The sequence below is a fragment of the Populus alba genome, chromosome 10 (genome assembly GCF_005239225.2).
Source record: "Populus alba chromosome 10, ASM523922v2, whole genome shotgun sequence".
Taxonomy (NCBI): domain Eukaryota; kingdom Viridiplantae; phylum Streptophyta; class Magnoliopsida; order Malpighiales; family Salicaceae; genus Populus; species Populus alba.
In genome coordinates, this window is record NC_133293.1 from 12,179,278 (window position 1) to 12,193,506 (window position 14,229).

A 14,229-nucleotide genomic window follows, 5' to 3' on the forward strand; every position below is an offset into this window, starting at 1 on the left:
ATTATTATTATTATTATTTTGGCTCTTCAGCCCTTCTGCGAGAGGACGAAATTCCTTAAAACGTTGCTTTCTTGTGACTTACATAGGAACTGTCTGTTTTTTTTATTTTAAAAATATTTTTAAAAAAAATTAATTTAATTTATTTATTTATTTTAAATTGTAAATTTTTAGTGTTTTTAAATTATTTTGATGTGCAGATATCAAAACTAATTTTTTAAAAAATAAAATAATATTATTCTAATATATTTCTAAATAAAAAATATTTTAAAAACTAATAATAATTACACTTTTAAATAAACACGTATTTTGAAAAAGTCTTTTAAATAAGATGGACTTTAATATTTCTTTCATTCGATTTGATTGTAAAAATATTTTTTAAATATCAAAATGCATGTCAATGATTTTTTTTATTTTTTAAATATTATTTTTGATATTATAACATTAAAATGATTTGAAAACACTAAATTAATAAATAAATAAATAAAAATTTAAATTTTTTTAAAAATATTTTTGAAACATAAAAATAAACAAAAAATCTTAATTCAAGTTAGCTATATTTCAAAAAAAACATTTTAAAAACTTGATGACAGGAGCTAATTTGGTTAAACTCTGCAAGAACTTGATGGCATGTGAAATTGAGTATAACAAATTATAAGAGCAAATAACAAAATTTTTTTTTTAACAAATTTTACACACACACGAATGTGAATTAATTGAATCCAAGATTGTAATTTTTTTTACTGTGAGAGGAGATTTGGAGAGAAAAAAGAGAGGCGAGGATGGGATATCTGCAGAGTAGCTGTAGCGTTTAATCCATTTAGGATCGGAACAAAAGAAAATCATATACACACAGGATATGGTCCAAAATTAACATCACGAGGATACTTTTATCCAAAAAAAAAAGAGGTCATGGAGTTGGAAAACATTGGAGAGCAGACTTTTCCAAATTGCTTTTCAAGGGTAGAAAAAGCTGAAGATCACCCAAAAGATGTTTTCCAGAAGCAACTTTGTTGTGGGAAAAGGAAAAAATCATTCTTCCATTTTTCACCTTGTAAAAACTTATATTTGAATACAAAGTTCTTTTTCTTATTCTTTTTTTATTTCCTCAGAAAATTAGAAAAATATTTTTTTCCACCTTTTCACGTTGTAAAAACTTATATTTGAATACAAAATCTTTTTTTTTCTGTTTCTTCAGAAAATTAGGATTAAGAAAAATCTAAGAATCTTAACTCTAGAAGCATTACACTGCTCATTGTAATAGTGTAATGACTACTTTACTCTTCTCATCAAAACTTGCCAAGCCTGCACTTGGAGGTAAAAAAATCTTTTCACGAGGATTCATCGAACATTACAAGATTACCTGGGGACAAATTGGTTAATATAGTTTTTTAACACTGTTAAATTACTTATTGCCATTAAAATCAAACAAAAAATTATACCTTTATCTTTTCAAAATTATAGACATGCACAAAGAGGTTTCTTTCTCTTTTCCTTTTATTTAAACAGTAAAGTTCCAGCATTAATTACCTTGAAGTTTTTTTTTTTTTGAAAAAAAAACAAGTACTATTTCAAGGGTGTTTTAGTCTTTTCTTTCTGTTATTTTTAGGGTTTCTTTCTTGGTTTCAATAAATTAAATATTATTTTTAAAAAAGTTGTTGATGTGTCAGCATATATGGAGCTATTTGGTTACTAAATTCTGCCTTCTAGGATAGCGTAAACAACGTTACCAAATTTTACCTTTTAGTTACTAGGATTGACTTGGTTTTTTTTTTATTAATTTTTATGAAATAAAATTTTTTTTGTTTTATCATTTGACATTAAAATATTAGCCCTTAAGCTTTGTTATTTTTCTTTTTGTGAGGTTATCTCAAATTTAAATTAGTCAAGTTAACTCAAATTTTTTTAAAATATTTTTTATTTATTGAACTTCAATTCTTTTTTATAGGTTCTTATTTTGAGAGTCAATTTCTTTTTATTCTGATCTCATATTATAGGTGATTGATTAATCAAATTAATCCGAGTTAACTTAGATTTTTTTTCTTCAACACTATTTTTTTATAGTTTATTTTTTTGTATAATCATTTAACATCAGACTACTAAATCTTGAGCTTTGCAGGTTTTTTACCTAATTTGTTTTTATATGAATTATCTTGATCTCATATCTCAGGTTGTGTGTTAGTAAAGTTAACCTAAATTAATTTAGATTATCATGATCTTAATTTTATTTTTTACATTAAAAAAAATTTGACATAGTCTCCAATATAACATGAGCCGCCTATCTACTAATAGTCTAATATTGAACACCTCTTGCCTTCTCTTGTTTTGTCCTATAAAGTTTATATAGTTGGAATCCATATTGCGAGTACATCCAACACATGGTCGACCTCAACCGATCTCTTTTTAGTAGTAAAACCCAAATCAATAACTCAAGTTCCTTCATGTACCACCACCTCCCTCGTTGTCTTTTCTTCCCATTCCTAGTCTATTTAGGGTTCTTACTCATACACTATAACAAACACATTTAATCTGATCATTTTTGTTTTCATGAAAAGTTTTACTCATATATACTTAGATTGGTTCGGTAGAATAAATGCCAATAGAATATTAAAATTTCTTATAATCTATTTTTATGTTTTAACTTTTATAATAACATTTCTTAATTAAAATATTAATATCTCTCTCTCTCTCTGTTTTTTTTTTTTTTTTTTGAAAAATAGAGAATTGAATTAACAAGGAAAGATTGGAAATACGCCAAAAACACATACAAAAGGCAGTAGATGCCGAAGGTGAAAACAGAGCACAGGACAGCAAAACACTGGAAAAGAGAGAACATTGAGGCAGAAGTTTTAATATTTTCTACCCTCTCTTGCAATCATTTTGGCCTCACTAAGCACTGATATACAGTTGTCTTGTAAATTTCTTATCTCGGTCACTTGATTCCTATTGGATACAAATGTTTTATGTGAACATGAGATTAGGAGCGAGTATCGCTGAGGCTGAGCTGAATTAAAAAAATAAAATTTCCTAGCCGTTCCGACCCCTGACTTTCTGGATGTGCTAAGCACGATCTGCTTACACCTCGACCCGGCATTTTTGTTCGGACAAGCACTTCAGTGTATTTTTTGAGTTTTAAGAATTCAGAATCGACATCTTGCACTACCTACTGATGCAAACATCTGTTTAACCAATGTTGCTAGCACCAACCTTTTCTCTCCACTAATGATATATCATCTTATTATAACTTTCCAAGTCACGAGATACATGTAATTCCACTTACCACGAGATACCTACAACGTTATTTTTTCATAAAAATAAAATAACGTAATCCATCAAGATCTATAAATATTTTTTCATTCAACCATCACACATTTCCTTTATTTTTCATTCCCTTTTATTTTCCTATATATTACTCCTTCTACATCTATTATCATGTGATCTTCTATTTTGATAGAGAATTTATTTACGCAGAAATAACAAAGTCCAGGAACTAAATCTATATTCAAGTTCATATCCTTCAATTAAAGATGCATGCAATCATGGAAAGCTAAGTTCAATAATAAAGTTTTCATGACTTCATTGGTCACCGTAAATGATATCATGAACGTATAAATAAAGTAGGAAAAGCCAAGTAAATAAGTAAAAAGAATTCATGAAGAGGTATCCTAACAACCATGCATCACATGGAAGGTACCTATGAAAATTCAAGAGGAACTCCTCTATTGATTTCTTTAGTTGGAAGAGTCTTCCGGTACTTTAATTATTAACTTCGCAGGTCATTTTATAATTGTATAGGTTTGAAGATAAAACAGCAAGGAGACAAAGAGGAGGGAATAAATTCTTGTGTAGTGGGCGGGGCAGGCAGGTTTTTCCACTACATGGGAGTCCGACCTCCTCAATTTATACGTCTCCCTGTAAATAACTTTAGAAGGCGAATCATCTGTTGCGTGAGATCTTTAAAAATTATTTTTAATTCTATAAATAACTTATTGCAAGTAGTGGAATTGAGAGCAAAAAACTGATGGATGGATTTGGCTTCTCGGGCCGCAGAGGGCTAGCATTTGTGTTGAAGAGCCCGATGCTTCCAACCAGCACGGCCGGAGTATCTTGTCTCTTGATCTGTGGGATGCTGTTTTCTACGGTGGTTTATTTAATTTGCCAACCATAATTATAGAGGAGTGAATTGTAGAATCGGTTGAAGAATTCATTAAACAAATCGGTTGAAGTTTATTTTCTTTGACAAAGCTTATATACATTATTGATTAATTGTTTGTATTTAAAGAAAAACACCCATCATGATAGATGATTAATTTGACAAACACATCAAAATCAAGGAATTAAATATTTAATTTTTTTAATAAAAAAATAATTTAAAAAACAACCGTTGTCATACTTTGAAACACCTTTAAAATCTCTAATCTTAAAGATAAAATAGAAAACTGTCTTAGCTTTGGTCTGCTGGTCAGAAAAGAAATTCAGAACAGAAAAATTGTTGTTTTCTTTCCATTAGATGAAATAAAAAGTTCTTGAAGAAGAAGGAGGTGGAGATGAAGACGCAGATGAATAGTTTCCATACGCATGAAATAAAAATCAAATTTATGGAGACTAGTTATGTGGCGTCGTTGGCCTTATAATTTAATTAGAGCTTATCGAATTGTGAGATTAATTCAATCAAGCGCGCCGCCTGAGTTCCATTACAGTCATAATCAGATGTCACTAATTTTGTTTTGTTTTGGAACATGCTTGGAGAATTCTCGGACTATGAAATTTATTCAGTACTTCAAGTTCTTACATGCCGTGGAGGTAATTGGTTGCCTTAAAATAGTGTTTTTTTTTTTTTTTTTTTTCACGTTTCGAAAATAATTTGATCTCACAATGTAACACAACTACACCAATCAAGTACGTACATATTATAGTAAAGTTCAGCAAAACCACGTGCTTGTCTGAAAAGGATTCATTATATAATCATTCATTCAGCCAGTCATATATTTAATTTGGAGGAGAAGCCGATCCATCAAGAACTTGGCTATAGCTACTGGAGGCGTAATGGAAAAGAAATTAATTGCAGTCGTAATAGGAAAACAAGGAAGAAAACACAAGTCTTATTTTGGGCCACTGTTTTTTTTTTTTCCTGGTTTAGATGCTTTGGAGTCAAATTCTAAATTTCAAATATGATCAGCAAGTTCTATACATGCCCTTGAAGATGTCAAGAAAGGAGTTCACTCTTTATGACAATTTGATCGAAGAGATAACCTGGAAACTACATAAAAAAACAACTAAAATGAAAAATAGGAATTGATAACATCCATTTGTTGTTTGTTTATTTATCAACCAGTTAAAAGAAATCACCTGCAGGTCAACCCTAATCAATCAATATAGAGGGAGAGACTACTTTTTTCCATTATTATATCCCGAATAGACAGCAGCAGTACATAATTATTGACATGTCAGCACATACGAGCACACTTTTCAACAATGAACTGCTACATATTTTTGCAGATCTCGATATCAAATATTCAGCCTTGAGCCGCCTCATTGTTTTGTTTTAGCCTTGGTTTTCTCTAGGGATCGATGTCATTCCATGAAACTTGATAGACAGCGGTAAACCAAGGAAATTTGTTCGTGGTGAGAAAAAACAATCATCATTTTAGGCGTTCTTGTTGTGTCTGTGCTCCTGCTGAGAGATGATCTAATCGAACATATATACACACAAATCTTATAGAATGTGACTACCTCTCAAATTAATCAAACGTTATTACAGCATGATGTCATTGTGTCTGTGCAATCTTCTCTGCGCACAATTCCACGCATCACTTCTCAATGTAACTTTTGTTTTCATCCTCTAGGGATGTTTCAATCATAAAAGAAAAGGGTGAAAATTCAGCTATATGGGATTACCCCTTGAAAGAATAATGAACCACCGCTTAACAAACTTCAGAAGAAAAACAGGCCATTTCAAGTTCACTAGCATAATGGAACTCCTCGAATAAGCAAAAGCAAAAACAAAAACAAAAGCACTTGAAGTCTTGGCTCAGCGGTTGAATGGATTTATTCCTTTCCTCTGCATCCTGGGTTCAAATCTTACCGTGCACGCATGTCACCCCCGCGGTGCCTTACATGCTCATCGAGTTTGCGGGATATTTAGTGAACTGTGGGATTAGTCGTGGTACGCACAAGCTGGTCCAGACACCCATGTAAATCTAAAAAAAAAAAAAAAAACCAATATATAAATTAGTACGTGGTTTGGCTACTGACCAATTATGTAGTGCATGTGCATTTATGATAGTATATATTTTGCACTCGAACAACATGCAAAACTTACGCTGCTGATGTCCTAGATCTATCACATTCTATTATTATATGCATCTCTTCAAAATTGTCACAGCTTTAATATTGAAGTACAGCGTGCTTCTTCTTCTTCTTCTTTTTTTAATTTGGAGGCTATAATTAAAATACCGCAGCTAAATTATTGTCCTTTTTGGCAAGAGGGGTAATATGATCAGGATCGCCAGCAACTTCTGCAGGATTCAGGAAGGAAAAAAAGGCGAGGAAACGGATTTGAAAGAAAAGGAGAAAACCCAGGAGAGGTTAGCAGCAATGCATTGACCACTGTACGAGGACGTAATAGTCCATAAAAAAGGTTATGACATGTAGCGTAGCTAGCCTCCCTATCCACCCAAACCTAACAACAATAGCCCACTCGCGCACACGTGAGTATGTTCTCTGATCAAGTCAACGCCTCCTGCGCCCCCTATTTATTTTGAACCGTGTGGACTCACCCAATAAAACGAGTATTTACTTCTACTACTACCACACCGCACCGCACCATGGAATAGAATAATAAAATCATGAGCGAGGAAACGACACAGAGAGGACACGTACGTAGCATAGAGATGCCGACGCGTCCATTACACATCTTTGTGACGACCTAACCTTAACCTAAAAAACATATAAATTTAGACACATCTGTCTATCCATCTCTATATATAGCAGTTCTAGATAAATCCATATAGCGATTTATTAGATAAAAGTCCACAACATTTTACAGGGACCAAAGCAAACCATTCTTTGTGATCTCTTGTAATCTTCTATATTAGGCTTTTGCTTCGCTGTTGTGCCCAGCCAAACCAGCAAGCCTTCTAGCCTCATTCCTGTACTGGTTCTTAATTTATATTCAACCCCCACAGTGTGTTTATCTAGGAATATTTAGAACCTATCTTTCTTTTGTTACTGGTAGATGTTTTTTGGAAATTAAACTTACAGTCAATCCTTTGCCGTAGATTTTCTTAACTGAAGGATTTTTTAAGGCCACCTTTCTTTTTAACTCAAGGCTCTCGAAAATGGCGTGTTTGGTAGCTCGATCAGGGAGGGAGCTGCAGAGGTATGATAACCTGGGCCGCCGCCAAGTAGTTGGGTGAGTCTTAATTTTCCTTTTCTCATCTTTTATTTTCTGGATTTTAGTATTGAGATTGCGTACAATTGCGTGGCCCCATGAGTTTTCTTTCTCGATGACGCCGGCCTTTCTCTCTTTGTTTGATAGCAGAAGAGTTTTTTCTTCTTCTGTTTTTTTTTCCCTTTTCTTTGGCGTGGCCCCCATTTATGCTCGCTTGTCCTTCATGGACATTATATGTTGTTTTCGTTTCCTTTTGATTCCTTGATTCAAATAAACAAATCATGATTAAGTTTCTTATATTAATTAATCAGAAATATCTGTTTGAAACTTCAGATGCATTCCATATAGATTCAAAAATTGCAGTGATGATTCCGTCGGTGATGAATTGGAAGTACTAGTTATCACTTCACAGAAGGGGCAAGCCCGAGGAATGATGTTCCCTAAGGTACACAAAAAACTCAAAAATGGTTTCGCATTTTTCCTCTCATATATCAAGGGCCTAAAATTACATCACTGATTATGCTTTAACATATATGTTACCTGCTGGCTTGTCAGGGTGGTTGGGAACTTGATGAATCTGTGGAAGAAGCAGCTTCCAGAGAATCGCTTGAAGAAGCCGGGGTTCTTGGCAATGTTGAGGTTGGTGTCTATTAAGCCAACTATAAATTAATAACCACTGTAATTTTGGTCCCTTTTTTTATATTATATATATTGGCATGGTTTTTAAATTTTGTTTTTAACATGGATGCTTATACATGGCAGGACGGACTAGGGAAATGGAACTTTTTAAGCAAAAGACATGGCACATTTTATGAAGGATATATGTTTCCTTTGCTTGTGACAAAGCAACTTGATCTTTGGCCGGAGAAGAATGTCAGGCAAAGAATTTGGGTATGTTGCTTTAATTTCTTCTGCTGCACCATATATGTTAAATAATCTGCCACAATATTATGTGCTAATAATATTATATATTATACGTGAAAACAGATGACCGTGGAAGAAGCCAGAGAAGTTTGTAGGCATTGGTGGATGAAGGAAGCCTTGGACATGTTAGTTGAGCGGCATAAATCTCTGCAACAACAGAACGAAGAGCATGCGCTCTCGTGCTCTCTGAGATATGAAAGATTAGATTAATTGTACATAACACATATATTCCCAAGTCTCAACGCACCATGTCTTCATGGAAGCATTTAGAAGACGGATCAAGATCGAACCAGTAAACAGAACTACCCGTTGTTCTTTACTGTAGGATCTTATAATAATAAACCGAAGCAGGGAAAAGTAGCTGAAAAATGTAAAATGTAAATGTTTATTTCTCTGTTGAGATAATATATCCTTTACTTTCCATATAAGGAGCTATATGAATACTATGTGTTCATACTTCCTCCCGTCTTTTAATTTGTCTGCTATATAAACCTGAGTAAAGACACCTTGATGTCATACAGAGTTCATCAAATGAAGCCCTTTCCCTACAGCTTGATGCAATCTTTTTGCCATCGCAACACACACACACACACGACATTTCCAGAACTTTATTTCTGTTCCCTAATAAAATTTCTCCAGATAAAAACCACTGCCTTGACTGGTATCGTTGGTGTTTGCCATAGACTTAACTGTGATGAGGACCCGAAACGTATTTTGTTAGTTTTTTTGGCCTGGAATCAAGATGAACGAAGCATCTTGTTAATTATGAAGACAACGAATATGTTGGAGTGGAGAATTCTAAGTAGAGGTGACGTACGTGCAGCCACTAATCGATTTCCAGGCATCAGATTCTATGCCCCCTCTCAATGCCCGTCCTTTTCATCAACCAATTTTTGCAACGAGCCAGCCAATGGTTTCATAGCACGTGGCCACCCTGAAAACATCTGACAGGTTGTAGCGTGAACGGAACTGTAGATGTCCAAATGAAAAAAAAAAATTAGGATAAGCTTAAAAATAAAATAATAAAGGAGACGCTATAGAGATAGCATATAATTTTTGAGGATGCAAAATACATATTTCTTAATAATAATTTTAAATTTAAATTCTCAGTGTTTAGGACTGAACTGTAAACTTTCTCAAAATATAATATATTGCACCTTTAAATACTGTATACCTAGTTCCGTTCCTGGGTTGTCTGGTTACGAGGGGGAAAAATGGTGTGCAGCTGATCATCAACCTTTAGTGGTTCCATATCTTCAACTGTCAAAGTGTTTAGGGTGCTTAATTGATATTGTTGTGTTTTTAAAACACAACTGATTTAGTTTAAAAACGATATTTTAGTATTTTGATTTGAAATCAAGGTAGAAATCATTTAAATTATTCTTTTTAATAATAAAAAAAACTAAATAGGGTACCTTGCATTTAACTAAAAGCACAACTACTTACAGGATCCATTTTTTTTAATATAATTAATAACCTTTTCCATCAATTTTTTCTAATTACAAATACCAAATATGCTAGTATTTTTTATAATTCTATTTCAATGTTTTTTAATACATATAATTTTCAGTACAATCTTCATTTTGTAATTTAAAAATACAGCAATAGAAACTATTCATAAACACAACACACTAACTAATTGTTAAATACTACTTTTACTCTATAATATAGCATCAAATAGCATAACACCACAAAACATAACACAATAATATTAAACAGGTAGTGGCAAAACTTGTATACCATTAGCTTGCCATTAGAATATATATAATTAAACCTCCAATTACACCACATATTTGTTCATACAGATAAGATTAATTACTCTGTTCGTTGCTGGTACCATCATTAATTAGTTCATTAGGCATTAATTAACAATAGAGCTTGATGTTCTTCTTCATGGCATATTGGTGTTGAAAAACCTTTCCTATCTAATAATTTATATTAGAGAATGGACTCCGCCATCATTAACACATTACCATTGGAAGATCAGTCATCCTTATTCTTTAAATTAAATGTCATTTTATTTAAACCCCCTCTCCCTCGCGCACGCACGCACGTACATATGGAATCGAAACTTAGTGAATTAAATCCGTGGCGGGAGAGTGCTGATCAGTACTTGCTCTCTAGCTAGTGTCGGGCTCGATCGCATGAAGAATTCTTTAAGTAGTTAATTTTGCAACTGATATATGAAGATTTTGAGAGCCTAGATACTAGCTAGCCAGTGCTAGTGATGAAGAGCCAAAACAACCAAGTTATACTTTTTATTTACGATGCGAGAAGCTACCTTTTGGTTTGGCTTGAGGAAATGATTTGATCTCCTTCAATGATCAGCGCCGGGACCAAATGTATATGGATATTAATGGCCTCCCTCAACAAATCCAAGATCTTGATCATTACTACAATAGCTAGATCCTGGCTAATTTCTTGGACTTGATATATACCAGACTGCTTTTGCTTGGAAAAACATACAAGTAGACTCCGTTGATCCTTACCCATTATTTGATGCTTTGTCATTCTCCACCCTGAACAGGAAGCTAGTGGGTGCGCCTCCAGCCTGCACCAGAAAAGCGCAATTTGCAACACTGTCATTGGTAAGAAAAGGAGGTTGCATGCGTAACACAGGAAAAACTGGATCAAGTCTTCATATGCTTTCACATTACTATAACCAATTCAAATTTGACCCGCCGGTATGCTATGCTTTGTGTTTCCGCTTGTCTGGATCAACGGAAATGTCAAGTTCTCTCGTATATAACCCGACTCAAATATCGTAATCGTCCTTTCCCTACATATTTTACTTATGGATATGGCAGCGCAGCTACTTTGTTGCTAGATTGCTTGACTGCAGGAGTTAGGCAGTCCTGCAAAGTAACATACATTTTCCTGGCTTTGTCAGTTATAGAAATATTTGCAAACAACTTAATATTTCAGTGGGCACTCTTGGCCTCAACGTTCTGTCTAGAATCAGTCAGAAGAAAAGTCTTGGAAGTATTTCTAGTCCCAAATCAATCCTCCCCGGAAGTCAACTTCAGCCGCATGTAGTAGCTGAGCCGCTATACTCAGAACAAACTTTCCTTTCCTTTAATCATCACTGGAACTATGGTTTCAAGATCTCAGCTGTTTCCGTCTTAGGTAAAACTAAAATTTAATCCTGACATGCAAGGCCATTAAGTCTTTGGAATCATCGTGATGATGAAAAATGGAGGCGCGCAGGTGGTTAGGTTAAATTTGAATCCTTTAGCCTTGGGCTGGGTTGTGTTTAACTTTATTAGCTTTAACTTTTTGATGGGCTTCTTTGTTTGGGAGTGTCCACTTTATTATTTTTCATTAACAAAAACACACAGAGTTGAGCAGCAAAGCTTGTGCGAAGGTCGTTCGATCCTTACAAACCATGCCTTACTGGCTTGCAGGATTGTTCAGTGGGCCCAGTCCGCGCGTAAGCTATTAATTAATTAACAAAACACGGTGAGTTACCTATAACCACATTAACGAGACACTGTGATAGTATTTTGTTTGTGTATTTTTTTTTAATTTTACTTTTCTACTGTTAATTTTTTTTTTAAAAAAAAATTTATCTATTAATATTAGATTGTGTTTAAGAATTGTGTATTATAATTTATTTTTGTTAGTTTATATACCGGTCTCATTAAATTTTTTTTTTCTCAATTTTAAATTTTAAAATTAAATTTATTAAAAATGGAGTTTCATATTTTTTTTTATTTTATTTCCTATAAATTTATCATAATCTCATAACCAGAATCTTATATTTAGTAGGTTAACCTAGATTGATTCAATTATTTTTTTGGGCTACATTTTCTAATTGATTTTTTTTAATTTTATCATTTAATTTTGAATTAGTTGAAAATTGAGTTTCATGATTATTTTTTTAATTTTTTTTATATTGAATTATTCTGATTTCATGACTAGAATCACGAGTTAGGCATGCTGACTTTGTTTTCGTTGTTCTATTTTAATTGATTTTTTTTAAAATTTTATCCTTTAATTTTTTTTATTTGTTCTCTTATAAAGTTATTCTAGTCTTATGACCCGAGTTGTCGGATTTGGTAAGTTAATCAATGTTGACTCAAGTTGTTTTTTTTATTTTTTAATATTTTTATTTAATATTGTGTTAATTAAAAATTAATTTTTTATAATTAATTTTAATTTAATTTTTTATAAAATTATTACAGATGAAAGTAAAAAACTTAATTGGGTTGAAAACATATTATGTTGTTAATATTTGAAAAAAAATAAATGTTAATAGCGCATGTACATTGTTTTTATGTTAAAAAAAAAAGATTGATGGAACACCAGCCAATGGTCTAGCTCTCCGCTATTACCGCTTGTTTGTTTCTTTTATACGCAGCACGTTCACACCCTCGTGCAACCATCAGTCATCATTTTTCTCCCCCTAAGATTGCCACGTGGACACATTGCACACACCTCAGGTGCTCTTTTTGGGTCGAGCTTCATTTATGAACGAAGAGATCTTTTTCTTTCATTCTTTATATTTGGTATACCACATCATTTCTTGTGTAAGGCCATCACCTTCACTTTCTTAAATTTCTCCTCTCTCTCTCTCGGCGTAAGGTTAGTTCTTTTGTTGGACTCCATCAAAACTTGCCTTCTAATTTTATTTTTCCTTTTCTTAGTTTCTGGGCTTGGAGTTTTTGTTTTTTGGGTATAAAGTTTCAATCTTCTTGTTGAGCTCCATCAGAACTCGGATCTCTTTGAGCTCTGCTATCGATTTTTAAATCTGAAACATAAGTTCTTGGGCTCTATCAGATTGGAAATCTACGGCCTTGGGCTAGCCAGGTCGTGTTTAACTTCTAGGCGTCCTAGCTTGGTAGTGTCCACTTTCATTGTTTCCCTTTTAGTGTTGGGTTAATCTCCAGTAGAATAGTTAGTGGCTGTTTTGTACTGTGACTGCGAGGAAGTTTCACCCGCAGTTACAATTTTTCTTGTTTGATTAAGTAAAAAACACAACTTATTTTAGTAGGACCTATTATTTTATTAAAGTTATGCCGCAAGTTTATCAAAAGCAATATTTTTCTTTACGTAGTAGTTTCACTCTCACTGTTCAAGTGAAGAGTGGAATTCAACTTCATTGTTCACGTGAATAGTGGATTTACTCTTCACAGTTTTCTGTTACTATTTTGGACAGATTGGGTCCAAAGCTAAATATATTAAATCAGGTCCTACCTGGTTAAAATAAATTCAATTTTTATTTTTTTTAATTGTGTTTTATTTAAAAAATTAGAAGGAGATCGCTTGGTGATGTAGCATTTGCAGATTTTGATTCGCAATCCCAATTTTGTTCTTGTCGGGTCCAACCCAAATAAAAAAAAATTTTTTTATATTTTATTTTTAATTGTGTTTTATTTGAAATATATATATATATATATATATATATATATATATATATATAACCTCAATTTGAAAATTATTTTTTTAACCAAACACATTAAACTATTTTTTGTTTCAACCACAGTTGTAACCAAACATATATTTTTCCAAACCAACCTCGACTAAAAATATTTTTTATAAAATAATTTTTTTCAAACCACAGTAACTAACACAACATTAAACACACAACCTATACACAATACCAAACACACAGCCTATTTATGGTGTTTCACTTATATCGTGCTTATACCTGTTCCTTTGTTCCTTCCTTCTTTCTTTCAGTATGGTACATTTATACCCCAACAGTTTATTTGTTTTTTACACAAGCTCCCAATTGATCCATGTTGTATTTGGAATTAAAATAGGTTGGCCCTGGCTGTTGGGGAGACTTAGTTTATAACAAGTCTGAGACTCAGGGGACAAGTGTTCAGGTCCGAGAGTCGCGACGGTTGATGCGCCGTCACTAAATGATGGATTTGAAGAAGTAAAACATAACCTGTTTGATCCCAAAAAGA

General features: G+C 33.0%; 1 protein-coding gene across 1 annotated transcript; it reads left to right on the forward strand.

The window, feature by feature from the left end:
- The first annotated feature begins 6,978 nt into the window (after window positions 1-6,978).
- LOC118046431 (nudix hydrolase 18, mitochondrial) lies at window positions 6,979-8,830 on the forward strand. The gene is made up of 5 exons (XM_035055331.2): window positions 6,979-7,411; window positions 7,724-7,835; window positions 7,946-8,029; window positions 8,153-8,281; window positions 8,378-8,830. Exons 1-5 carry the CDS (start codon window positions 7,338-7,340, stop codon window positions 8,522-8,524), a joined length of 546 nt encoding a protein of 181 aa, XP_034911222.1. The 5' UTR covers window positions 6,979-7,337; the 3' UTR covers window positions 8,525-8,830.
- The last annotated feature ends 5,399 nt before the right edge of the window (window positions 8,831-14,229 follow it).

What these genes read in the sequence shown, in the direction of transcription:
- LOC118046431 (XM_035055331.2), top strand. Translation starts at nt 7,338, where the DNA reads ATGGCGTGTTTGGTAGCTCGATCAGGGAGGGAGCTGCAGAGGTATGAT. An exon ending in GGCCGCCGCCAAGTAGTTGG is followed by an intron (nt 7,412 to 7,723) that starts GTGAGTCTTAAT and finishes TTGAAACTTCAG; the next exon opens with ATGCATTCCATATAGATTCA. An exon ending in ATGTCAGGCAAAGAATTTGG is followed by an intron (nt 8,282 to 8,377) that starts GTATGTTGCTTT and finishes ACGTGAAAACAG; the next exon opens with ATGACCGTGGAAGAAGCCAG.